Raw genomic sequence first — 27156 nt, forward strand, 5'->3', positions numbered from 1 at the left:
AGGCTGTCCTTCACCTTGAGCCGGTGTCCGTTCATGAAGAGGCACTGTTTCAGACAGCGACACTTCATCAAGGTCCTGAGGAGAGGAGAAGCTCACCAACCTTGCAACAGGGTCTTGTACGGCAAGTCCTGTTCCGAGTTAGGCAGAGCTGGTGGGCTGACTGCAGAACAGCTGCTCTGAGAGAACAGTGCTGACTGAATGTAAACGCGTAGGATTAAGGAGGGATTACTCTGTGTACACGCGGCGCATATGGGAAGTCAAATAAACACACATGATTCGGTCCTCCAATATATCTCTTTTTTATTGTACTGACAGAAAATGATACCGTTTAACAAGAGAGAATGTAAAACATTCCCTGTCTGACAGAGGGGCCAGGCCAGGGAAGGAACATGTAAAAGAGGGATGTGGGGAGGAGAGGAGGTGAGGGGGGGGGGGGGGGGGTCGGGATTGTAAGTGAGGGAGGGGGTGGGGGGAGAAAGAGGTGCATGCTGGGATGCGAAGATTCCGACTCAGGAGCCTTGGGACGCCACCTGTGGAGCACGAGAGGACACAGAAGCAGACCGAATGAATTGAAACAGTCGAGAACTTGACGCGCACACAAAAAAAAGGCAGCTCTGAATTTGAAACGCGACTGAAAAACTCTGACGCTCATAACAGATTTTTCTTCTGGTAGAGCTGCAGCCCTCCACCACCCCCCCCTTAAGGCAAGGCCCGTTTGTCTAAACATCCCCTAATTTGGTGGTTAGCACCTCATCTTTTCCCTCACACATACAGTGAACCCCTCTATGGGAGGCGAGGGCAGCCTGTCCAAGACAAACAGAACTGGAACCCCTCCCACTGGCCAGACAGGACAAAGACATCCAACTGTTCTGCCCTCCGGCCTGTTATTTGGCATCGGCTTTCCAGCACGTCGGGGTCGAAGACCCTGGATATTGTTGGATGTTCGGAGAAAGCCGTTTTGGTTGACATTCAGTAGGCACTGAGGTGTGGGAGCCAGATTATGTCTGAGAACCTGGCATGTCTGGTCTATCCACCCCTACTACCTGAGATCAGCATCATCATGACTGAGACAGATAAGTAAACAGTTCCTGCATAGGTACCTTATGGCTGCACGGCAAAGCCAGGAAATAAGGACACCGGGGTTGATCAGGGGGGTTGTGGGGATGAGGGTGTGTGTGTGTGATGAGGGTGTGTGTGGCGTGCGCGGGCCACCCACCTCGGCCGTCTACTCGTCGACGTACTCGAAGGGCTCCGGGGCCTCCGGCTCCTGCTCCTCCTCCTCGATCTTGGGCCCGTGGGCCGAGACGGGCTCCACCAGCTCCTCGTCCTCCTCGCTGGTGTCCCTCATGATGATGATGCCGCCCGTGTGCAGCTGGAGTGGCGGAGACACAAGCCAATTGGGTTGAGCGCACCGGCTAGTCTCGGCCAATAGGGCCACACACTGCTCTTGTGAAGGCGGGACCTTGTAATAGTCAAGGTCCCGCCTGCGCCCCTCGGCAAACTGTGGGACTGTTTAAACGTTAGCCGCACTCAGCTTGGGACAGGTGTGCTCACGTGACGGTAGGAGGACCTGGCGGTGAGGATCATGCCAGGCTTATATATGCTTGATTTGCAATGAGGCAAATGTGGGAGGGGGGTGGGGTCAAGTGGGAATAAACGATAAAAATGACCCCGCCACAAACTAACCAACATGAATGCATACAGGGATAGAGAATTATATTGGCAGGGTTTTCCAGATTCATTAAGAAGCTCTTAGCGTTAAGAGCTTCTTAGGAGCGTTTTAGAGCTGGGGTTCCCAATCCTGGTCCTCGGGGCTCCCTGCCCTGCATGTTTTAGATGTTTCCCTGCTCCAACACACCTGATTCCAATGAATGGGTTGTTATCTAGTTATGCAGAAACCTGCTAACGACCATTCATTTGAATCAGGTGTGTTGGAACTAGGAAACATGCAAGGCAGGGAGGCCCAAGGACCAGGATTGGGAACCCCTGTTCTAGAGCGTTCTTAGAACGCTCCTGAGAAGCTCTTAGTGTAAGAGCTTCTTAACAAATCTGGGGAAACCCAGCCATTGGAAACCAAATCATTGAAAGGAACCCCTTTCAATGATTTACAAGTAAAAGTAACACTTCTGTTCGGGCCTTAAAAAAAGAAAAAAAAGATTGTGGTTTTGTTGACCATAGGTGTTCGCATAAACTCAAACCCAGCTATGAGGTAAAGATCATGACAGCTTAACACCAGAGATTTGTCCAAGTCATGAAATTGCATTTCATTATATGACCAAAAACGCCCTTTACCATGGAGTGCAAATGAATACGGCCTTGTAAGGAAAAAACATGCCTGAGATGACCCGTGTCACAAAAGACCCCCCCCCCCCCCTCCCCTCTAATGGGCCCACATTAGCAGCAGAAACCCTCCACCTTGTGGGAGTGCGATAGTGCTAAGTGTGTGGGTGAATACCCGCTTGTCTCGTGTTTATGGTGGAAAACGGTCAACGTCTACTGTAGCGGGGCCAGGGTTTTTTTATTGGTCACTAAGTCAATGAGGGTCGTGTGCAAGATCTGACACGGGAAGCCAAGATCAACGCCCTGAGGTCAGATTCTCGGCAGGAAAGATTAAGATCGGGGGAGAGGTGGAAAAAGACGGCTGACAAAGACGGCTTCATTGCCGTGGCCCATAAACACACATCAGAGACCCTTATTTCCTCACATACACACACACACACACACACACACATATCAAAACGTACCGGTTTGAAGGGCTGGTAGCGGCAGGTCTCGGGCATGTTGAGGACTTTGAGCTGCGCGGGCATCACCCTGGCAGGGTTCTCCAGCAGCTGGAAGTTAGGCTCAGGCTCCTTCTTCCTTTCCTTCTCCTTCTCTTTCTCCTTCTCCTTCTCCTTCTCTTTCTCCTCTTCTTTCTTCTCCTTCTCCTTCTCCGCCTCCTGGACTTCCTGAGATATTCAAGAGGGGGCGAGCTGGGTGAAACGGTCCGACTCTACAGAAGTTGAGTCAGATTGGGGATCGGCTCCAAAGGGAGTTTTTTTTCTGTGGCTATACTGCGTTTTGAGGTGTCGCCCAAAAACGAGAAGTCTAGCTGGATGTCTAATCCCATAACGGCCGAAGTACAAGGCTACATATCTCTGCTTGGCGTCGGGTCGATTTAACCAAAGCTCACTGGTCAGACATTCAAACGCTGCAACCTCCTCCAGGCCTGTCGGACACGTGGGAGTGAACTCGATAGAAAAGCTAGGAGGAGGAAAGGGGGAGGCGCCCAAAATAAACGGTTTTGTTTACAACCTCCATCAAGTCCTCTGGCCTGTTTATTTGGTCCCCGACCGACACTCGCATTCTTCTTCTCAGCTTTTCATTTCGGGGTCGAGAGCAAAGGCTACACGGCATTGGGCAAAAGCAGGAGGATGTTTACTCTCGCTGCGTGTGTGTTTGGTGAGATGGTTACTATGGTGGACATCGAGCCTGATGGGATCAACCATCCTAATCGTGTGAGCTCACATACTGATTAGTCCCATGGTTTAGTCTAGCCTCCATACTATAAACAACAATTAGGCTCCAGATAACACATGATCACAATCACCATCCTTGGCTTTGTGGTGTGTGCGATACTGGGCTTGTTGAATGGAGGTCGATTCAAAACACCCGTCTCAAGTTTAGACAAGGGGCCGTCTACTCCCCCCCCCTCCCCCGGAGCCAAAGTGATTTGCTTACCTCGAGCCAGAAGACTTATTGTTTTGCCAGGCTGGTGACCATTCCCCGTGATCGATATTAGATGGGAGTGAGGACCCGTTGGGCCGATGACGGGCGCAGTTTAAACCAAATGAACCCCCAACGACCTCGGTCTTCTCGCTGTGCCTCGAGATCCAGCCCCGACCGTGTGAACACATCACAACTGGAGAGACTGACCCAGTAGCCCTGGACGACCGTGGCAACTCGCGCGGCGGAGAACATTCCGCTTGCGAGGGAAAAACAAACCTGGCTCTCTGCCTTAGAACTAGGGGGGACACGTGCGAGTGTCGTGGAAGGAAGAAAAAGAAAAGGGGGGAGGGCTTTTAACAGCCAGTCAAAAGATCAGTCTAATCCCAGTCTGATCAGTCTGGTCCCGCCCCTCTGATCAGTCTGGTCCTGCCCCTCTGATCAGTCTGGTCGGGCTGATCGCCCCACCGGGGCTGGGTGAGATCTCTGGAGCAGCGCTCCACGGAGACTTGAGATCTAGCAGGGGGGACCTCATCTGACAGGGTGGTCACGGCCTGGCCTGGACACCCCCACCCAACGCTGGACTGGCTTTCTGGGCTGACAGAGCTTTGTGTGTGTGTGTGTGTGTGTCATGGCTGGGTTGGTCCCATCAGTTGAGAGGGCTGTGGGACTCTTCCACGAGGGGGGCTGAAAGGCCTTTTAAAAGTGAACGCTAGCTCTCACTCCAGAAGACATCACTCTTGCATAACAAATCCAACTTGAGCCCAAGGCACAATATGGTAGAACAATTATATAGTCAAATAAAAATCCATGAACAATCCTTTTAAATGGACAGTATATAAAATGAATTACATTTGTACTTTTCTGAGGTACTGTGACTATTTAAGCAACTTCTCTAGTGAACCTTTACGGCCACACCTTAAGGCCAACTTTCTTTAAGGCACCTTGGATCTAGGTTGGTCTTGAGGCCTCTCAATGCCTGCCTGGGTCTGAACCATTAACGCATCACTGCTGGCCCTGACCCTCTACGGAGTGCTCTCTGCAAGGGGGCTTCAAGAACGCACTAGGCCATTGAAACTAAAAACATCTCATCTGAGGTTTCAAACACAAAAAGGAGAGCAGTCAAATGAAGAGGTCCGTTCACAATGACGTTTGTCCTGCCAACAGGCAGACTGAAGGCAGGCTATGGCTGACGTGCACAACTCACCACTTCCATCTTTTCCTCCTCCTTCTCTTTCTTCTCCTTCTCCTTCTTCTTGGCCTTGGCAGTAATGGAGAGAACGGCAGTAGACACCTGGCACAGCGAATAAGAGAGATAGGGAATGGGGGGAAGAGATTGGACAGAGTCGTGAATGAAGAGATATTGAGATGTGTAATAGTAAAAAGAAACACCCGTCGGCACAGGACCCCTTAAAATGCATGAGACGAGTCATCCACATAATAACCACTGCCTGCGTTTTGATGATCTTATTAAGGAGCGTCTCGGTTGGGGCAATGAGAAGACTTGAACGGCGGAGACACAACACGCGCATTGCCTGGCTGCTAACATGATGCGTCGTTCAAAACGGCCACAATAACCAAACCGCTCTGAAACTGCCTGTCCAAAACGGGAGTTCTGTGGATAACGCCCCCCCCCGCACAAAAAAAGAATACTAAAATGAACTAAAGTGATTTTGGTGACTGGCTTGGGTGACATCATATTCTGGCATGGACTCACCTTCTCCTTCTCTTTCTCCTTGGGCACTTCCAGGGCAGGTGGGTAGGCGAAGGTGGAGGGCTTGCAGTTGGAGCGATACTGGACCTTAGGCATCTGGACGGGACGACACGGAGAGACTGTCAAACCTAATGCAACATTCTGTCAAGTCAAACCCCCCCGACAGTCACCCATCGGCCCTCATGCATTTGACAGGAACGATCCATCTTAACGACTCGAGTCCGAGCAAGCAACACTATCAGAAAGGCTTGGGAAATCAATGATTTGGGGAAACATTTTCTGAAACTCTTGCTCCTTAAGTGCCTGAGACTTTGCGACCGTGTCATAACTTGAGGAACAACATGAGGGAGGCGCAACGTTCAAGGCCACTCTCCGGCCTCCGCACCGGGTCGCTGGCCAGCCCTGATGAAAAGACTGGCACGGCTACGATGCCAGGCATTGCAAGAGCTACTGGGTAAAGGACACCAGCGGCGTGCGTGGCAGCAACGCAAAGCCCGTCCACATTGCCAGCTGTTGGGGCTGGAACAGGTGACGCCTGATGGAAGAGCCCGTGTCACAATGGGCTGGGAGGGGGATGCTGGTGGAGAGGTGGGGGTTCATTCCACAGTTAAGCTCAGAGTCGGTCCCCCACTTCCCTCTTCCTCCTCCCGGTCTGGGTCTGCCGGCCATGGCTCTTCCCTGAGCTGGGCTGGCCTCGGATCAGGAGGGGGGGGGTCCAACACAGGCGGCGCGAGCGACTAATATGGGGTGTAACGCCGCACACACCTCGCCGGGTGTCAGGTGCTTTTCATTTCGAAAACACGGGACGTTAACTCCCTCTCATGTCAGGCTAAGGCCGGCAGAGTGTCTCTTTGATCCCTGGGTATCAGGCTACGTGTCGGGAGGTGCCAGGGCCAATGGGACCAAATCCCGTCAGTGGATAGAATTCACAGTATGCCGCCTCGCTCTCTCTCTCTCATACACACACAGGAAGGTTAGAGGGAAGCAGCCGTTTTGGAGGCGCGTGGAAGAAAACGAGAGCCGTACCTTGAGGTCTTTGTTGAGTCCGATGATGGCGGTGGGGGTGAACGCCAGGGACAGGAAGTGGGAGAGGGGGAACCAGAACCAGAACTGGGTGAAGACCAGCAGGCCCACCACAGACGGCATGTGGGTGTGGCCTGTCCGGGACTGCAGGGAGATGGTCACGTTTCGGCCACCTAGATGGGTCAGGAAACGGAAGGTCATCTGTCTGGGCCCTGAACTTGGGATCCCTCTTTCAAAATGGTATACACAAAAACATATGTAATCCAAAAAAAAAACAAAAAAAACAATGATTGTATCACGCCAACTTTCCAAACCTATAAACTTGTGTTCCAATGCCTGCGCTAGCCAGAACCAGATGAACAGTTATATAACCTGTCGTGCTAATATCAGAGAAAGTGCCAAAGATGAGAGTAAATGAGTCCAGTGACCATGACCGGGCCTTCACAACTGTCCTCCCAGAAAAGGTCATCTGTGTGAATAAATCAGTGATTTCTCTTAATCCCCGGCCAAGGACCTGGGTTCAGTTTTCCATTAGTCGCTCATTTATGACCTTTTATCTTAACAAGATTAGAGGCCAAAAATAAGTCATTGAAACAATGTTCTGGCAGAAAGCTTGTGTGAGAATAAAGCCCTTCCCTACTGTGTGTGTGAGCGCGCGTGTGAGAGAAAGAGAGGATGAGAGGGGTTAGGGTTGAGAGCCAGAACAAAAGCCATCCCTTGCGTTGGGAGGGGAGGTTGAGGAGGAAAGAAGAGAGGAGTGGTGTCTAAGAGGGTGGGATGAAATCAGGCCAGCGTCTCAGGCCAAGGTGATGGCTACAGAAACAAAAAGAAGCTTCAAACCCAGTAACTAGGGAGTAACCCATTTAGGAAAGTCACAGAGACAATGGAGGTTAAATCACGAGCTCCCACCACGTCTGCGCCCAGCTCATATATACTCCGGAGGTCATTCGAGCGACGACTGGACCGTTTGACGTCTTTATTTCGACAGCTCGAACTGCCGCTCAATGTCCCGAAACCGACGGATTCACTGGTCGCCAGGGTGAGTCACATTCTCCCCGCCGTGCCACAGCAGTGCGAGCACATGGCGCTCTTTAAAAAACCTCAGCAAGAGCAGCAAGCTCCTTGCCGAGGGAAAGAACCCCCCCCCCCCCCGATCCGTTTCGGTCGGCTCTCGATTTGCCGGTCCAATTTCCTCTCTTCAAAACACACACTGCGAGTGTCGAGTGACAAAACCTTTGTGTCGGCGGCGTGAAATCCCCCGGCGACGACCGTACAGTATACATCAGAGATACCTGTACAACCGTAATATTCAGAGAAAAGATCTAACTTGGGTACTGTCGTCGGATAAACAGTTTCGAATATGCCCCAAATGAGACTCGAGGCTGGTTCCTGCAACACATGAATAAATGAGCGTGAAGGGACTGGAGAGAGAGCAGGCGTGGGGAGGGGGGTGAGAGGGACCAGCTCCGTGGGTCCAAATCCTGAGTAATGAGCCCCAGAGATCATGAAATGGAGAGCTAATGGCTTCCGCCTGTCACATCTAATACAATTACCCACCCAAAATACCAGCCCACTGGCGACAACACACTAATAAGACCGCGCTAACCCGCACTCTTCACGCTTTCTGATGAAACTGTGAGCTTCACGTTTCTCCTCTCGTAGCACTGGGCTTTCAAATTCAAGGGGAACGAATGTGGAGGTGGGGGTCCCATTCTGAGGGTCGGCTGGGGTGGGCGAGGGCAAGTGTTGCAATGAACTGCACGTGTACAGAGCCACAGGTGAATGAAAACGCCGTCTTGGTGTTTAGGTGGAGCATGGCACTGGCTTGGGTTGGTCACGCGCAGAGGGAACCTTCTGGTGTCTCTCTAGGCCAGGGGTTCCCAATCCTGGTCCTCGGGCCTCCCTGCCCTGCATGTTTTAGATGTTTCCTTGTTCCAACACACCTGATTCAAATGAATGGTCGTTAGCAGGTTTCTGCATAACTAGATAACGACCCATTTCATTGGAATCAGGTGTGTTGGAGCAGGGAAACACCTAAAACATGCAGGGCAGGGAGCCCCGAGGACCAGGATTGGGAACCCCTGCTCTATGCAATACCCACGCTTCAATGTTAACTTTGTAGAATTTGTTCCTGCACTTGCATGCGCTCGGGGTATGCATATACACATCTGTGTATCTGTGTGTGTGTGTGTGTGTGTGTGAGTATATCTGTCAAGCTCTTGCTGTGATGAAATGCAGCTCCCCGGGACCTCACACACACACAAACACACATGCTTGTAGGCAACACACGCGGACTGGCACGAGGCGCTCGCACAAACAGTAATCACAGGAGAGGGGACAGAGCCATGTGGCTGGGCTGGGAGCAGGGCATGCCAGGCGCTAATGCACCTTAGCATGATCGCTTCCAGTGAGAAGAAACGCAACACATGGGTGGTCAGCTTTGGGTTAGCGAGCACGCGTGTGTCTCTGTGTGTGTGTGTGTGTGTGTGAGAGAGAGTGTGAGTGAGTGAGTGAGAGCAAGAGAAACAGAGAGAGAGGGAGACAAAGAGAAACAGAGAAAAAGCGCGAGCGAATAAAGTCCAAAACAATCAAGGGACAAGCACCGTGGACGCTAATCGACCTCTAGTCGATTGACACTGACCTGCGTCGAGGATGCCCTGGGCCAGGATGGCACCGAACTTGGCCATGACGTCGTCGTGCTTATCGTTGATGACCTTGGAGTAGAGCTGCCGGAACTGGTTCACCTGCGGAGCGGAAGGGGCAAAGGCAACACAGGCTACGTCAGACCCGGCAAGCACACCGGAAACAGCCCGCCCCGCGCGGCGGACAGAACGACGTTGCGCGAGGGGGCCGAACAACAGAATCAAAGCATCCGGGAATTGGTCTGATCCGTGGTTCGACAGTCGGTTCCTTTTCATTGCTGCGTCGTTTCCCTATCTGGGCAACCTTTCGTCCAACCTGACGCTGTGTCTAATTAGAAGGGCTTGGCACGCCAGAGCAGTTGAAGGCACTGGGACTGACATTAGGGCATACGAGTCCCAGATCCCCCTCATGCCATTAAGAGCAGGATGAAACATCTTTACGAGAGCCACTTAAGGGCAAGGTGAAGGCTAATTCAGAGTCTCTTTTCCAGACTTCCTTTTATGTTTTTCCCCTACCCACTTTCACACAGACGCCACAGTCTGCCAACTCGCTGGAAGGAGGTGAACTACTGAGGCTATGCCTAAGGGCCCTTATAACTAGCTACACGATGAGAAATACTGGTAATATGCATGGTGAAATCATCAAAGTCGAACGCTACCCTGAGTGGGTGAGTTCTCCCGCCTGTGAGAGAGACCAGGCACGTTCCCAGGTTAGGGGGGAAACCGATTTAAAACGCAACTGCGCCGAATGTCCTCGTGTTCAAAAGAGCCCCTTCAAAACTTCCGCCTGGTTTCACATTTAAAAACAAGCCTGCCGCAATTCATGATATCTCCACTTCAAACATGAAACAAGTCTTGGAAGATAATAACAACCATAAAGGCCACGCGTGTACGGGGGGAAAAAAAAAGCAAGTCTTGTTTGTTTACATAGGTGCGTATACCTTGTTCTAGGTGGGAGGCAGTCATTACAGCTGAGTGGGCATAAACACCCTGCAGATATCCCACCCGGCCATTATTTCGCCAACCACGCGACTTTCATCCATAGAGGCCGAACCAAAAAAATCCAGAGCTGGGAGTTAAAACGGTTGGGGTTTACAGTTTGGGTAAACACAAGCGCAAGGTGACGCCTGCTGCCTTGCAGTGTGGAAAAAAAGTTCCCTTTTCTACATTCGCACACACCAATACCACCCTGAGCTGAAAGGCAGCGGCACTAAGAGGGAGGGGCAGTGCAGCAGAAGTCAGTGAGCATGTCAACACTGGACTGATACCCGTAACATAATGGCAGCTTAACGGCTTGGAAGATTAGCTGGGGGAAAAGTTCAAATAAGACTAATGGTTGGGAGATGTACATTTCTCTTTACACCTTATAAAATCACATCCAGGAAATTGATTCCCCCCCCCAAGTTGCCATTCACTTGAGATGTCCTCCTCACCTTGGGGCAGGTCACTTCGGTCTGCTGGATCATGATGAGGGCGGAGGCGATGAGGGCGCCCTGCCTCACGTAGTTCACCGGGTCGTTGGTCATGGGCTCCAGCAGGTTGATGGCCTCCTGTAGGAGAGGGAAACGCACAACAGCAAGGTAAGGACAGAAACAAAATGGCGACCAAACGCCAACACAGGCTCTTACCTCGCCCAAAACCATAAAAATAGCAGCAAACCCAATGTCATTCTTGGTTCATGACTACAATGCCGAGTTGCCACACGGGAGGAAGATGGGTGGACTAAGTATCATTTGCTTTAGATGGGCCCTTTAAGCCATTGCGCCCGTGAGAGCTAAAGCCTCAGCCTCTTAAAGGTGAAGAGGGCTGTGGAGGATAAACAGAGGACCTCCAGCCTGCTAAGAGGGTCTCCGGCGGCAATGTTTGGACCAGAGCTTTACCAGGTCCTGAGACTTAAGACCTGGTATTGCAGAACGGGGTAGCCAAGATGCTTGACACTGGTATTTCGCCGTCTGTTGAAGTGAGGGGAAGGTTGGCTAAGAGAGGCAACCTTTTTCAGAGCGTACTAATGACAATGATGAACGACAATGACATTTATCAGATGCAAACAGTACGTCTGTGTACTTAAAACACAGAAGAAAAAAAACACAAAAAATGTTTTCCTGTGAATGACCAAATTCTTCCTCCGTACTCCTCGCCGCCCCCCCCCCCCCCCCCCCCTCCTTTCCATCTCCCCCTCATCAATAACTCTGGTTTTCCACAGCGGAGACGTCTTCCTCCTCCTGTTGTCCCGGCAGCTCGGCTAACTCCACGCTGCCAGGCTCACAGGAGGGAGCCATCCGCTCTGCGGCGTGTGGAGAAACAAACGACCCCGGCGACGGCAGCGGGAGAGAAAATAAACCCCCGGACCTTGAGGTTTTCTGCTCGGCCTGCCGTGGCCACGGTGTAGCACGGCAGAACACCCCGGGTGTGGAACGATCCGCGGAACAGACGCGGGGAGACCACATCCCCTTCCTGATTGGTCGGCAGGTGGGGTTTAATTGAGGGCATTTACTGTCGGGTCCAATGTGGAGCGGCCGCTGACACAGAGCATGCAGCGGAGACCGTTACTGTAAACGGACAACCTTGTGTTTCACTTTGTTTTCACGTTCAGAATTTTTATTTATTTTATTAAATGGCTGCATGAAATATTCATGTAAAAATATGTTGAGGGTAAAAAAAATAATGGCAATGGCCACCTCCTAGCCTTTTCTACTCTTTCAGAGTACCGGGCTGTTTGATGTGCTCGTGCAAAAGGTGCAACCGTGACACACTGTCCAATTATCTAGAGTGAGCATATTATGCACAGTCAATGTAGACCCAAATTGCTTTGCACTTGAATATTCACAATGTCACAAAATGTCCACATTGACTGATAGGCTGTTTAGACTACCTTTTCAGAACACAACCTAACTGCGGGTTCTTTCTTTTCTTTTTTTGTCATTGCGAGTGCAAATGGGGAGCAGAAATAACTCGAAAAATCTAGCCCCCAGGTGTGCTGTGTAAATGATGGCAAGGGCTTGTGGTCTCTTGTAATGGGTGACCCAATTCTCCAGACACAACATCATCCGTCCTTTCCCTGAAGGCCAGGGGCTCCTGTACTGAGAAACTGACTGGTGGTCAGAGCACTGGAGCCTCTTACAAGTCCCATGTCTAGCCAGGCCCAGTCCAGAACATTCTCTCTGGGCTTCATCCATGGCCCAGCTGTAATGGACCATGACTTTGCTTGGACTATGCCGCACCTGAGAATGATCAGCCTGCATCGTTAGGCCTTTTTGGGTCTGGCGATGAGCTTTCCCTCTAATCTCTTCCAGACCGTGCTGTACCAGTCTCGCCGCAGTGTGTTCACCTCGGTAAAAGACATGCCAACTCGACCACCAAAACAATAAACCTGAATCTTGTTAGGTTGTTCCTGCTCATCACCATATTCACGGTGCCATATAAAAAAACAATGTGACACCACACAATTGAGTTTTTCGTGTATTGGATTGTATTGACATGAACGGCCCTTCATTCACGGAGCAATCAATTGGTCTGAAGGAAGACGGGGAGGGAAGGGCTAGCAAAAACAGCAGTTGTTGCTAGCCAACCAGGGGCAGTTTTGAGGTCTGCTGCTGCTTGTCTGAGGTAAGCTTCATCTAGAGCTTTTTTCATTTCCCAGGTTCTTAAAAAGACCCCTGTGCACAGCACAGGTCATCGCTGCTTCAGTGACAAACACATTCCCTTCCCCAAATGGACCACGACGGCAGAATATTACACAGGAATAAGCACTTTCGACTGCTCCGGCTCAGAACGTTTGCATTGCAAGATGCAATGAGAACCTCGCACGACCCAAAAACAGGTCGGCGGGGAAAGGTTATTGTTGTTTTTCTGGGATGCACAAAATAGTGCACGTCCTTTAGTCGACGCACCACATTAACGGATAATGGGTCATTTGTCATAAAAAAATATATACAGCCCGGATTCAGGGGACCTGGAAATTCAGCAGACTGAAATAGACGACCGTGGGTCACGCTGGCTTCAGAGCTCCCAAGTAAACAATAGTTGAATCCCCCCTGCCCATATTAGATCCTCCTGGAGCCAGCTGGGTGTTTAGAGCCCCTTCGGGCCCCAGCCTGGCTGTGCCTCATTCTGTGCTGATGCAGTGCCTGTGCTTCTTTCTGTGCTGATGCAGTGCCTGTGCTTCTTTCTGTGCTGATGCAGTGCCTGTGCTTCTTTCTGTGCTGATGTAGTGCCTGTGCCTCTTTGTGCTGATGCAGTGCCTGTGCCTCAGATCCTACAGGGCTCCCCAACACACCGCCTGTGTCACAGCGCTCACCTTTTGAAGTGAACAAACTACAGCTCCATGCACTACTCTTGCTCACAATATCAAGGTGTCCCAACTCATGGCATGTTTTGCAAAAGAGTTGAAATGTACAATTAATGGCTAGCGGCTGTCAAGTTGACCTAGTTGTTAAGTTGATCGGCCAGCTACACATCCAAGAATGACATTATATATCCTCCCAAAGTGAGAACCCTCAAATGAAGTGAATGACAGCTGGATCCCTGCAGGACGGTTAGGAGTTTATATAACTCAGCCTTGTTACGGGGGAATTAACAATGGCTAAACAAAAGGGATGATCTCACCTTGTTGCCAGTACCAGCACAGCAGATGCCGAGGGCCATGGCAGCTCCACAGCGCACGTGGGGGTTGTAGCTCTCCGACAGGAGGGACACCACACTGGGGCACTGCTCCGGGGTCCTGGGCGGAAGAGACAACCGGAGAGAGACAAGCATGGATGACCATGAACGGTACCGCGCAACTACTGAGCACACTGGGAATGAGTGAGACAAGGCGCCTCGTTAGAGTGCAGATTATTCTTGTCACTATGTTCATGTTCAAATCGATAACCATTTATCCTTATCAGGGGGGGGGGGGATTAAGGAGGAGTTTAGTGGGATGCCTGTCTGGGGTCAATCCTTTAGGAGGCTGAGGTTCTGTCAACTTGGCCGGTTTTCTTATATTAATTGATCCACTTAAGGGAAGCCCTGATAATTGTGAAATTATACGATGAAAGGTAGTTCAGAGTTAAAGCCATAGACACCATGGAATATTCAGACAGTCACTCAACAGATTAAAGGCAGTGCACTGGCAATACTCTTGTGGTTGTAGGGAGGGCCAAACTTGGTGTTAACAAAAACGTGTTCGTTTGTGTATGAATCATGTGAGAACAGGAAATAGGGCCATGATAAATTGGCCTGACACCTTGCCATGTACTTGCATATTTTTCTGTGAGTGTTGGTTGGGGAATGTGAACTCCAGTGTAAAACTATTTTGCAAGAAAAACTTTTCTGTATGGGTCTACGCTGTTCGCACTGAGTCTGAGAGTATTTCTTTGCAGACTGATATAAAGTGAAGAGCCAGATAATGAAGATGTACTGTAGGGAAGACACACTGACAAAATGCACATCTCATTAACCTATCACTTCACCCAAGACAGAGAAAATCCCCTAGTTGTGGAGCTAACAATTCAGTTTACTTAGACTTTCAACCCAGGGGTTTTTATCCAGCCACACTACCCCTGTGGTGAAGCTAACATTCTGGCTAACCTCTGCAGACCATAGCTCCTAGCATCTTGCATTTCATGCGGAGTTGCCAGGACCTCCTTCCCCATCACATTTTCCTGGCTACCATCTGAACCCACATTCTCACTATAAGGATCTTCCGCACGTATTCTTTTGAGGCTTCAAATACCTTTTACCAACTCTCCCTAGTCCGGGCAGCTGTGTCAAGATGGTTTCTTTAAACAATTTACACAAGGTGATTATGACCATTCCCCATCCAATCCCACCCCTCAACTCCACTACCTCTCCTGTTCAGTGAGGGGACAGGCTGGGGGAGGGGTGATAGTGTCTGAGGTGAGACTGACTAGGGTGGGCTGAATGGACGGGGGAGTCAAATCTGTTCTTGGGGCTTTCACCTCCAATAGTGCTTAGCACCATTGCGCCATAGTACGAAGGTAGGGCCATTTGCCATTATGTTCTTCAGATGTGAAGTTAACTTAATGGGCTCTGCGCTAACAGGACTGAAGTGGTCCTGGAGTGAGCAGATGAAATCCACTTTGTTGCTCGACCCTCAAATTAAGGTTTGAGACCAAAGGCCATCACCAAGACACTTTGGCAGCAAGTTTAACCAAGTTCAGTTGGATGAATACCTTAAAATCTTGTATTTCTGAATAGCAATAAACATTTAGGTAATATAGAAAATAAAATATGCAACTTTTGAAGGCAAAAATAAGAACGTATGCCGAATTTGCTCGGAAAAGGATTTCCTCTGAGCCAAAACCGTAACTGAAAGATGTCCTTCTAAACAGAAAACACATCATCCACCACCAGTGTAACGTCTTGACTTGAGGACTGTCACCAGGCGGACATAGCCTCCTTACTTAAAGACCATGCAGACAAAACAACTGAACACCACAAATGAGGTAATCTGCAGTTTATTGAGCGTGCTCTGGCTGGTCTGAAGTAAAAGGCTGGTGATAACACCAACATTGCCTGGGTCCCAAGTGTCGGGCCAATTGAAAAAAATGACCATGCGAGTTCCTAGAACGATTTGGTTCCCTGTACTATGGCCATAGCCAGTCCATCAGTCAGCTTTTAATTGCAATTCATCCAAAACTGATAGGTGGTAAACTGATTTATTTTAAAAGACCTCCAAAAACTGCAAATCCTTCAACATTGCTTTGCCACCAACTCGCATAAACGTCACTATATGCCAACTCTCCCAGATAACTGACGTTTTGCTGCAATTGGAATCCTTTCTGTTCCATTACATGATAATTTGCATCTTAGTTTGAGCAAATGCAGAATTTCTTTCTTGCATTTCACAGGTCATTTCATGTAAAAAAAAAAAAAGAAAAAAAAAAAAAAAAAGAAATAAAGTGAACGTCCACATATACTCCATTAAACTGCCAATTTAAACCAGCATCTACCTTTATCCCAACAACAAGCAGTATAAATGAAGCCTTCATCAACACCATCATAATAGAATCGCTAGCTGTAATCAGATTCGAAAAAAGCCCCTTAGGTTTCACTGACAGAATCTGAAACAGTGTTTTGGTTTCAATGAAGTCCTGTGCTAATGAATTGCAAAGCCTCCCAGGGCCTCTCTCCTTTAGTACCCAACACTTTTGCAGTGGCGTTCTCCTGCAGTCTAATCTCCACAGGCCTGTTGGGATTAAGCAGCTCATCTCAACTAGCACCAAGGCTTTATTTGATCACAAATGGCAATCAACATGAGATCTGGATCGCCTTTCAATTTCACCAACAGGGATATAACAAGCTATTCTGGTAGCTGGATGACGAGCACACATCTATACTTAGATCTGCCCTGTCTCCTGGAGCAGGCGGGGTTGGAAGATAAGGGAAAAGCTGTGGCCAGGTTGACTTCTGAAACTCGGATTTTTCACAAAACCTGATATTAATATTGAGTACATGGTTTTCATTGTTGAAGTAAGGGTTATGGTTATCCCAGACTGTATATCTAGTGGAGTACTGGGAGAAGTTAAAACAGTAACGTTCGACGTTTTATTTATTTATTTATTTGTATGCATTTCTGAAAGGTAAACTTCGCAATCGGTGTGCAGGGAGTTGCAGTAGTTGGGCTGCAAAGTAGTCAAAGCTTTTACAATGGGTTTCATCTGAAGACCCATTCTCAAACATGAGCAAATTGTCCTTGGGTCACTCACAAGGTTAGGGAATTTATGTCGATCCAAAAATCAATCTTCATCTATGTCCCAGCCCATTTCTATCTAATGACTGAGAAGGGAGTGGAGCAACATATAACCATGCCTATAAAGTTGAAATCAAAGCCCAAGTCTCTAAATGTCAGCCTTTATTCTTTGTAATACTGGCAAGAACTGAATTAAATCAAAATTGCAGGGTTGACCTAGTAGTGCTGAAACACTTCTCGCAGGCTCAAAGTGACACAGATGCCTTAATTTTTTTCATTAATGCTTTCACTGAGTGGACATAAAAGGTAAGATGTAAATGTAAAACTGAACATCTTAAGTGCGTGTTTAGACCATCTCATTTTAAAATACAAAATGAAATGTGCACCCAGGACACTTGTCCATGTCTGGCCGATATCATATGTTATGCCTACATCTTTTCTTTTACAAATATCAAGCTGAACTGAATTGCTCCAAAGATTCGAGGCTCGCTTACAAAAGTGCCCGTCTTTGAGTGAGCAGTTAATATGCCAAGTCTCGACGTACGGCAACTGATGCCAAGAGAGAAACACTAACGCAGAACGTGCTGCGGCATTAGTATTGGTTAAAATCCTGTCATTGGAAATAATAAAATGATGGTGAGATAATAGAATGAGAAAAGGGCTGGTCACATTTGTTTCGTGGTCAATAGATGAGAATGGGATTTATTACAAATGCATGAAAGATTTGATTAACTTTCCGCCCATTCGTTCTACCTAAATGAATCATGGACAGCACCTGGACAGTGTTGGTTTCAACAAGGAAATGGAGGCTGCGAAACCTCTTTCCTCTGACTGTCATAACAAAATAGGTTTAAAGTGCCTCGCTTATAAAGAGTTTAAAAACAAATTCTAAACAAAAATCATTATGGCATACCCCTTACGCAACACAAAGGAATTTTCAGTTTCATAGATATTTAACAAACTATTAGAATGTTAGTGTCATGTTAGTAATTTATATTAATTGCATTATTTAAGCAGTATCCAGGGCTGGATGTAGAAGTCTGGAGCAGTTCTAACAGCATCTCTCAGCCTCTCCTTGCATTTGAGGATCAGAAGGACCAAACTTTCCACTTGGGGACCTGGCAAGGAAGCGGTGACCTCTGACCTTTCTCCTAATTAAAAGTCAACTGCCTTGTCTCTGCTCCAGGGGAAGGGTGTCTTTTACACCAGCTGTCACAAATGAGCGAGTCATCAAGAGCCTAATCAGGCTGATATCTGAAGGGAAACAAGACGGTCAAAGGAATTTGAGACACTAAAGTTAACTCTCAGATAGACGCAGAGAGGGAGCTCATGAAATAGTTCCCTTCTTGCTCTCTTACTGAGAGATAACACCTGAGCTGGATTAGGAGTGGACAAAATATTTGGTGTGAGACGTTCTTCAAAAGGGCCCAGGTGGGAACCAGAGGGCTGTGACCTTGTGTTACGTCTTCCAAGCCTCACACAGAAAGCAAAGTTTCCTGGCTATAAAACCTTCCCAGAACACATCAATTTTAGATTCCTGCTTCTTTTTATTTTTACATTATGAAACAAAAGTCAAACTGACGTACATATTATGACAGGTTAGGTGGGAGGACACTTGTGTAGGCAATGGGGAAATGTGTTAAACATTGACTAAATCCTTGCCAGGTGGAAGGTGAGCATTCATTTATCATGGAGAGGGTCAATTGTTGCGTAAATGTGACGTGCCGTTTAGTAGTGTTTAGCGTACAGCAGCCTTAAAATCACCTTGTCCTCCAAACCCGATCTCTCGCCTTTACTGGAGGAGAGCGCTGAAAGTGACAAATATAAACAGTAGGTCGGCTGTGTTGAAGGAAATTACCTCCCAGAACCACTGGCACACGGCCAGCTCAAAGACATTCATCTGTTTTGTCCTGAGCCTGACTCATGGGCAAGCAAAGGGGGGGGGGAAGAGAGAGAGAGAGAGCAAGCAGGGGTTTAAGTCTACCAAAGAGCGGCGGATGGATAAAGAAAAGCAGGGTGAGGGAGTGAGAGAGGGGAAACGCGGCGGCTGGAAGTTTTTGAACCTGTGATCACTGTAGCTGGTGCGCATCCAGATCAGGGGCTCTTCCGACAAGCAAGGACGAAGGAAATTCCAGCGCCTGGAATGCTCTAAATTGAAATGATTTTTGTTTCTGTAAAGGAGGGGCTGTTGGTGACATTTTCTTATTTTGGAGGGAAGCATACATTTATAGGAAGGGGCAAGAAAACAGGCACCATTCTCCCTGGCTGAGGATTGAAGTTCAGTTGTTATGTGGAGAGCCGGGGTGTTTTAACTACGCACAACGCATGGCTTGATTGAAGAAGTGAGGATTTAACAGCTTCGATTGCAATGGCAGTGAACCACAGAAGGACAAACTAAAACTAGACCACAAAAAGACTACTGCCAGAAGAGACGGTAAGATACAAATGAACCCTCTTGCATTTTTTATTTTACTGTATTATACTATTACTTGTGTATTTGGAATTTGGCTAGTTATTTCACTTAAGCTTTTTAATATCCATCAGTCATTGGTCATTAATTGTTGTCGACAAGTGATATAATACCTCAAGAATGTAAACACTTAATGCCACATGATTTGAATCATAAGCTGGTGACAAAGGCTTTCTAAGGGTTATAACTGTAGTGCCAATTTAGAGGTAATTCTGGAAGCAGAGACGAAACACCATTGAAAAACCAGTCCAATGTTTGTATCTTAGAAGTATTATGATTAATAAATTCAGAAACAATTATGGTACTGTTAAAAAACTAGGAAAGCTCAAATGTTATTTTACTATGTTGGAAACAGATGGTAAATGCACCTATAAAGAAATAGGTAACTTACAACTACAATAACCTACACTGGCATATTTTACACACGTTTATGTCACAACAAACACATGTCTAGCTGTGGTTGCAGCTATGTCCTTGATGAATAGTCGAATTATCAGAGAGCTGCAATCAATACTAATGATGTACAGGAAACTCCAATTTAAATAATTATAAATGTCTACGAATAGAAATTAATACGGTGAAAATGTCTTGCAATAACTTCTCCCCCCCCCCCCCCTTTTTCAATAGACACTCCTTGTTGTATTAAATGGTGCCTGGACTACCAATCCGAGATCTCCGCTTAGTTCTTGTGGAAGTACAACCTGTGCTTGGATTATCGCCTTCCCTTTTGGAGTTGGAGTTCTGGTGAGGATCTCCAATTCCTATTCCATCTGGATCCGCGAGTGACAGCACATTTTCGGATCGCGAAGTGGGTCCTTTTTGGGGGTTTGTATGACAGACCAGAGATGAATCACTGCGTGTGCTGGTCCTGAGCTGCCCTGCCGCCCTGAGCCCTGGCCTGTGGGACCCCGTGACCATGCTGACCAAGCTCCCGGAGCCAGCCAGAGCAGAGCCCCAACCCGCGCCAAGGCTAGCCACCCCCTCCACAGCAGAATGTCCCAGCCAGAGGCGTCTCCAGTGGTGCCGAACGGCTTGGGGCCCGGGGAGGGTACCGGGGCTCAGCTGCGCTGGGCAGCCCTGCTCATGGTCATGGTCATCATCCCCACCATCGGGGGCAACATTCTGGTCATCTTGGCTGTGTCTCTGGAGAGGAAGCTACAGAACGCTACCAACTACTTCCTGATGTCACTGGCAATGGCCGACCTGCTGGTGGGACTACTGGTGATGCCCATTGCCTTGGTCACGGTGCTGTACAGTAAGTAGACCACACAGGGAGAAGCTCTCAGTGCCCCGAGGGGTCCAGAGGTGCTGTAGTCACAAACGTACCTGACGCCCAATCGTTGCATTCAAAGCTATGGTCAAAACGATTTATAATACAAAAGACTTGAGACCCACTTTAAATTCTCTAAATCTGTATCGCTGATGGTATAGCAATGCCACCCAGTTCCCCCTCGCTTGGCCACAGATGACCTGAGCTGCACTTGGAAAGCTCACTAGAAAGCTTGTCTGCGACCAACCAGGGAAACACATTTCCAGTGAATGTGCAAGGCAAAGCAGACGGCCGACATTCATACTTTGAATCAAAAAGGATAACTTCCTCATTTAGCAACAGTGGGGGAATGCATTTGTTGTAAATAAACTGCACAAGAAATACGCACGCATTCGTATAATAATTACAGTGGACGGGTTTAGGAGTAGGACACAAGATGAGATCATGTTGAACATGAGTCATGAACAAATTACAGAGGAAACATAAGATAGCGGTCCACAAACAACATACTTCCGTGAGCTATGCCATTACCCTAGAGTAATCAGATCCAAAACATCATGACTCGGATCTCCTTTCTCCCAATGAAAAAGTGAACCTAAAAAACAAACATTGCCTGAAGTGTCTCACAATCTCACTTGGGGCAGGAGGAGAGAAATCAAGACAAAAACGTTTGCAGTTGAATCGAATGGGGGGAAAAGCCAAAGCCGTGCAAATACAGCGGCGCTTCAAAGTGATAGAATTCAACATCTCCCCGCTCCTTTCTGTGCCTTACGGTAGATCATCTTTCTCCCAAAGACTGGGCTCAGCCATTTACTCCTTATTAGTTGTTAAATAAATGACCAGGTCCATGTGTTATTCCATGTTCTCAACCTCATCCATGCGTGTAGGGATCTGATCTGCATTCAAAAAGAAACAAATGGTGCTTTGCGAAAGAACCGTGTGTCTCGTACAAAAACTAGGGCAGGAGGAAAACGAGCGGGGGGGGGGGGGGGGGCACGTCGTCGGATGGAAATCTTAATGCAGCCCATCAGGGCAGAAGGGCAGATGTACAAGTCAAGGCAAGGTACACATGAATTCCTTTGAGCGACTCGCCTGTTTTGATTTCGACGAATGAAACCTCAGACCGTCTGTGACAAGAAGGCTCCCTTCGCAACCACAGAGATGGTTGGGCCGGTTGGTTCTGCTGGTAGCGTCTTGGCTAGGCTGTGTGTGTGTGGGGGGGGGGGGGATCTGGGGTTTGCGTGTGCAAGCACTTTCAGAGCTCCGTCCTTCTGTACAGCCACCCAAGACACATGCTCTCCTTCAAAAGACTAGACCCGACTTGATCGAGATGAAGCACGCTGCACGGAAGGTAGCAGAGAGGTCAGGAGGACCCAGACACATAAACAGTGTTCAGTGCTTCACACGGTCCCTTCAGAGCCACTCGGTGGGGGGAGCTCGTAAAGGGCCCCGTGTACACCCAGAGTCGGTTAAGAACAGTGTGCTCCAGTCAAACAGCGGGATCGGTGCAAACATTCGAATCCCACCTGAGAGATGCCAGAGGAGGAGCAAGACACGAAACGTTCCTTAACTACCATAACACCCCTCGTAAATAGTTGCTATTAAACTTGGACCTCTGTAAACTCGAGAAACACCAAGATGATGACATTGGATCAAAAATACTTTTTGGGGTCTGCTTTCCAACATGTCCTCTCGATGAGAAAAAGGTCATAAATTATTGTACACATTATCTCAAATGTTCAAAATTGACGAGACTGCGACCCCAATCATATTTTGAATGTCCACCAATAACTTCCAAAAGAGGGAAAGAACCTGAACAACAGTTGCCATCTATGAGTGAGGATCCCAAGGCATTCTGACCACATCTGCAGGACAGATGAATGAGGCTTCGTCAACACCTTGAAAAATGTAATGGTTCCACTGTTTAAAGTAAGCGGTGCAGACCTAAAGGTAGTACTGACGAAGGGCCCAGGTGACAGTAGAGAACCATTAACCAACGTTATTTGAAGGATTTGGGTGGGTAAGTGCTAAACGTAGTGCCACGATTTTGAGGCAGCACCACAAAAAGTGTTTATGTTGAGAAGAGGGGAACATTTTTTGCCTTGGCACAAAATTACAGTATCTTGTCTGCCAGGTTAACTTATGCCAACATTAGCATAAATATTTTTGAGCCAGGCGTCTTTTTCTGTACTTGGAGCAATCTCCCAGTGTTCACTTATCTCCACAAGCAGCAGGCATTGAAGAGCCATTTACAATTTCACTCTTTCTCCAATTATGAATATTTTTAAATTTAACATTCCATAAAAACATATATTTTCCATAAATACCAATTATGTGTTGTGTTCAACTTTTAATAGAAATGTCCATAAAAGTCCCTTCATAACAGTATCACTCATTTAATCTGAAAACCTTTTGCATATTAATAGCCCAGGTCAGAGAGCTTGCATTCTGGTATTTGGTGGAACTGGACATTAAAGGAAAAATAAATAAACACTAATTATTATAATGACGATAGAAATACTCAAATATAGCTCTTATGGAGGACACCCATTTCAACATTGTTTTTGTAAGAGTCCGACCAGGTCATCACACGGAAATGGTGACTTTACTTGAACTTTGTGGCTCATTTCCACGACATTATCTATGTCATGTGAATGCATTGCAAAGGGCCACTGCAATAACATCATTTTGTCTTAGAGAAATGCCTTTAAATGGACTTATATTCTTAGAGCACTGCACACATTTCTGCAACACCATTTTTACATAAGTACTGTTCTGGCTGACTGACTATATTGCAAAACATTTAACCCCCCCCTCTCAATTTCTGAAATCTAAAATAAAGATTTCTGGAAGAAGGGCCCTGGGGTGTTTTGTCTATCTGACAGGACTTTCCATTATTTACAATCACAACAAGACGAACGTATTTGTTCTTCAACCAAACAAACAGAAACCACCTAAATGAAAGATGGTTCCAAACCCTCACCAATGCACATCTTCCAAATGCTCATGGCACATGGAATACAAGCAATCTGTGTAGAATGCATGTCTTTTGGACACCTTCCCACAAAAAAAACGCATATTTTCCCATTGTCTCCTCAGATTCGGGATGGCCTCTCCCCGACTTCCTCTGCCCCATCTGGCTCTTCCTGGACGTCCTGTTCTCCACAGCATCCATCATGCACCTGTGTGCCATATCACTCGACCGCTACATTGCCATCAAGAAGCCCATCCAGCACAGTCAATACAAGTCTCGGGCCAAAGCTATAGCCAAGATTGCACTGGTCTGGCTAATATCCATCGGTAAGCACATGACTGCACTGCCTATTGTTCTCCGGCCCTATAAAAGTTCAGAGCGTGCACCGAAACCTGAGGGCAAGATTCTTAATGTCATTGCTCCTTGATTTCTTAGCATGTGATCCATAGCAGATCCCTTTTATACAGTCAGAATAAAAGCAGGAAGTAATAAAAGCTAAACGACATAAACATTCACTACTGCAGAGGGGTTTAGGGAGGTAACAAAGAATAAAGAGAGATGGCAGAGGAGGTGACCTGTTCCACAATACAGTTGACCATTTACACAAAAGCAGCAGAAAAGAGGTGACTTCCTCCAGTAGAAAAAATGACTTGTAAAAAGTGTACCGACAATTTCAAAACCACTGTAAAAATGTTTTACATTATTTAAAGCGTTCAAACTATTTTCAAAGAAGTCAAAGTCAGTACCGTCATTTTCTTTTAAGGTAACTTAACCAAGTTCCATCTAATTTAACAATATCTCAATGCAGAATTAAAATCTCAACATTATTCAGGCCTCATAATTAATACAATTAGGTTACTTGGTAGAAGGGCATTTATTTGCTCATGAATAAAAAGGCCCTTTGAATATTGCTACTCCAACTTGGTCTTTTCACTGTCTATAAATGAAGTGGCTGGACCACTGGAATTCTCATGACAAACGGGAAAGTTGGTTTATTTTTTTGATGGCACCATGTAAGATTATACCAATACAGACATGTGTACCACAATCCAAAAAAGATGGTTAGAAAAAGGGCTTTGTTTTAATTTCCTGACTGATGACCTTTTTATTAGTTCAGTCTCCAGCCCAAGCCTCCGTTGTTGATGACTTGCCCAGTGAACCTCCAGTATATTAGCACACTGGCTTGCTCTTAATGATCTGTTATATATTATATATTAGCTTTCCAGTGGGACATGAAATTAAACACCCTTCAGCTTGTTAACATCATCATCCCAGAGGGTTTTGGCATCAGGAAACTGTGGTGTGAAAACCTGGCAGAGTTTAGTCTGCTTTTAAATGGCAACAATGGACAGTTCGGACCCTTCTAGATAGCACTGCTATACCTGGCCCCTGTGCGAATACTGATTGATTGAATATCTTTCCTTGAGCAAATCCAGATGACTAGAACAAGCTGTAGAAGTAGCTCGGAAGCCAATGTCGGTAGAGGAGGCTCTTTGGCCAGGGTGCATGTTCTATGTCAGAACCACTATAGCATTGCAATTTATGGTTTGTTAACATGACTGGAGTAGAAAATTTGAGATTCCAGGAGTCCCAGTTTGTTGTTTTCCTTCAAAACTATTACTACCTCTGCTCTCCTCCTCCATAAAAGCATGAATCCCTAAACACTCCTACAGTTCCCCTACAAAAAGCGCATTTCTAAAACGGTCTCTTCGTAAAACACTTTGTAGTTAATGGGTTCTTTATAGAACAGTCATTTAATACAGAATAACAATTCTTTGACTGACCAGTGACCATTCCTCTCTATTTTTACAGGTATAGCGATACCAATTCCCATCAAAGGCCTGGGGAACATGCCAAACAACGCCACCTTTAACAGCAACCACACCTGCCTGTTGAAGCCAGACAGCTTTAGAGAGTTCATCATGTTTGGCTCCCTGGCAGCGTTTTTCATCCCTTTAACCATCATGATGGTCATCTACCTGCTAACCATCCAGGTGCTGCGCAAGAAAGTCTACCTGCTCAGATCAAAGGTCACCCAACGCTTCACTCGTCCAACCGTCTCCACGGTCTCCCAGAAGGAGCAGCCCATACCCATGGTCACTTCACCAGCTGACAAGCTGGCCATGCTGGAGGGGCTGAGGAGGGAGAACATTCCAGGGGGTTCCAATGCTAGCGCCAACCCCAACACCCCCTTCATATGCAAGGACATGCCAGTTCGCCGCATGTCCACGATGGGCAAGAAGTCCATGCAGAACCTTAGCAACGAGCAGCGGGCCTCAAAGGTGCTGGGCATCGTCTTCCTCCTGTTTGTGGTCATGTGGTGCCCCTTCTTCATCACCAATGTCACCTCAGTGCTGTGTGCCAGCTGTGACCTCAACGTCATCGGGCGTCTCATGGAGATCTTTGTGTGGGTGGGCTACGTGTCGTCGGGCATCAACCCCCTCGTCTACACCCTGTTCAACAAGACCTTCCGCCAGGCTTTCACGCGCTACATGACCTGCAACTACAGCAGCACGGCCGGTAACGGGCCCGACGGGCACACCCCGGTGCGGAACGGGCGACGGAATTTGACCCGGATCTCTTTCCGTTCCTCTATGGCGGAGAATTCAAAGCGGTTCATGAAGCGGGGGATGAAGAACGGCATCGGCCCGGTGAATTACCAGAGCCCTCTGAGGCGACGGCAAGCACCCGTCCAGTCTTCCAGCTGTGTCGTCATCGACACACTGCTCCTGACAGAGAACGAGGACTGTAAACCCGAGGAGCACGTCAGTTATGTTTAGGGACGTGAAGAATCGTCTATTGGGGCGTTAACAAAGCCCACAGACATATAAGGGCACAACCTCTATGAGAGGGATATGAGGACAGGATACGAGTTTCAGTTTGCATTCTTCAGGGGACACCCTGCATCAGTTTCTGTGAATTATGTTTGGGCTGTAAGAGCCAAACACAAGGGAAGAAAGGAGATTTCAGAAACAAGGGGCCCCCAGATTCTGTACTAAACATGGCTGAACTTTCTGTAAATTGAATCTGTCAGAAAGTACACTGAAGCGCTTGCCCTCAATAAAAATCTAAGCCGACAAAGCTTTGGTCGGATTCTCCTTAAGGAGACTGCCAGACAAAAACTTCAGGAATGAAGACTGACTGAACTTTCCCTGGATACAGTGCGTTTTTTCTCTCATGCTAATCATGACACCTTGGGCTATTTTAATCTGCTATCGACAATTTCCATTAAGGAGATTAGATGCTTACCTATGGAGAGTACAAACACTACTCCCACCCTATGAACTAGACATTATTCTGGCTCCACAAAACTCACAATACTTTAAGAGAATAGCCTACTTACATAATAGATGGCACCAATTTTAACTGCAGGTTTTGGTAATCTTTTTTACTTTTATCAACAGTCGTTGTATAGGCAAGTCTTGGAATGTCAAATCGTTTCTGTTGCCCAGTGTTATTACATTCAAGCAGCTTGTTGTATGAAAGGGTTACAAGGACAAACCCTTTGCAAATGGGAAGCTTTGCTATACAGACAAATAAAATGTATGGAAAAGTTGTCCTTCTTAGTACCTGTTGACCATGATGAACTGTGCTTGACTAAAGGAAAAATATACAACGTGTGGGATTTGCTTCTTCCAAATGTCTAGGCCTAATGCATTTTGTTA

General features: G+C 47.4%; 2 protein-coding genes across 2 annotated transcripts in view; one reads left to right on the forward strand and one right to left on the reverse strand.

Moving 5' to 3' along the window:
- Nucleotides 1-283: 283 nt before the first annotated feature.
- Nucleotides 284-27156, reverse strand: part of psmd1 (proteasome 26S subunit, non-ATPase 1) — a 34886-nt gene continuing 8013 nt past the window's right edge. The window contains exons 17-25 of the mRNA XM_084675596.1: nt 13690-13804; nt 10518-10634; nt 9084-9186; nt 6446-6615; nt 5423-5515; nt 4913-4999; nt 2745-2948; nt 1217-1372; nt 284-530 (exon numbers count right to left, since the gene is read on the reverse strand). Coding sequence (XP_084531722.1) covers nt 1226-1372; nt 2745-2948; nt 4913-4999; nt 5423-5515; nt 6446-6615; nt 9084-9186; nt 10518-10634; nt 13690-13804 — 1036 coding nt within the window. The 3' untranslated portion in view covers nt 284-530; nt 1217-1225. The remainder of the gene's footprint in view (nt 531-1216; nt 1373-2744; nt 2949-4912; nt 5000-5422; nt 5516-6445; nt 6616-9083; nt 9187-10517; nt 10635-13689; nt 13805-27156) is intronic.
- Nucleotides 20241-26346, forward strand: htr2b (5-hydroxytryptamine (serotonin) receptor 2B, G protein-coupled). The gene is made up of 3 exons (XM_084675597.1): nt 20241-20502; nt 23617-23817; nt 25304-26346. The coding sequence occupies exons 1-3, from the start codon at nt 20241-20243 to the stop codon at nt 26269-26271; spliced, it is 1431 nt and encodes a 476-aa protein (XP_084531723.1). The 3' UTR covers nt 26272-26346.

Source organism: Hypomesus nipponensis, chromosome 16 (genome assembly GCF_054491055.1).
Source record: "Hypomesus nipponensis isolate SF chromosome 16, ASM5449105v1, whole genome shotgun sequence".
In the NCBI taxonomy this organism is placed as follows: Eukaryota; Metazoa; Chordata; class Actinopteri; order Osmeriformes; family Osmeridae; genus Hypomesus; species Hypomesus nipponensis.

Excerpts from the sequence above, each read along its gene's own strand:
- htr2b (XM_084675597.1), top strand. The coding sequence starts at position 20,241 with ATGTCCCAGCCAGAGGCGTCTCCAGTGGTGCCGAACGGCTTGGGGCCC. Across the intron at positions 20,503-23,616 it reads CTTGGTCACGGTGCTGTACA|ATTCGGGATGGCCTCTCCCC; the intron begins GTAAGTAGACCA and ends TTGTCTCCTCAG. Across the intron at positions 23,818-25,303 it reads GGTCTGGCTAATATCCATCG|GTATAGCGATACCAATTCCC; the intron begins GTAAGCACATGA and ends CTATTTTTACAG.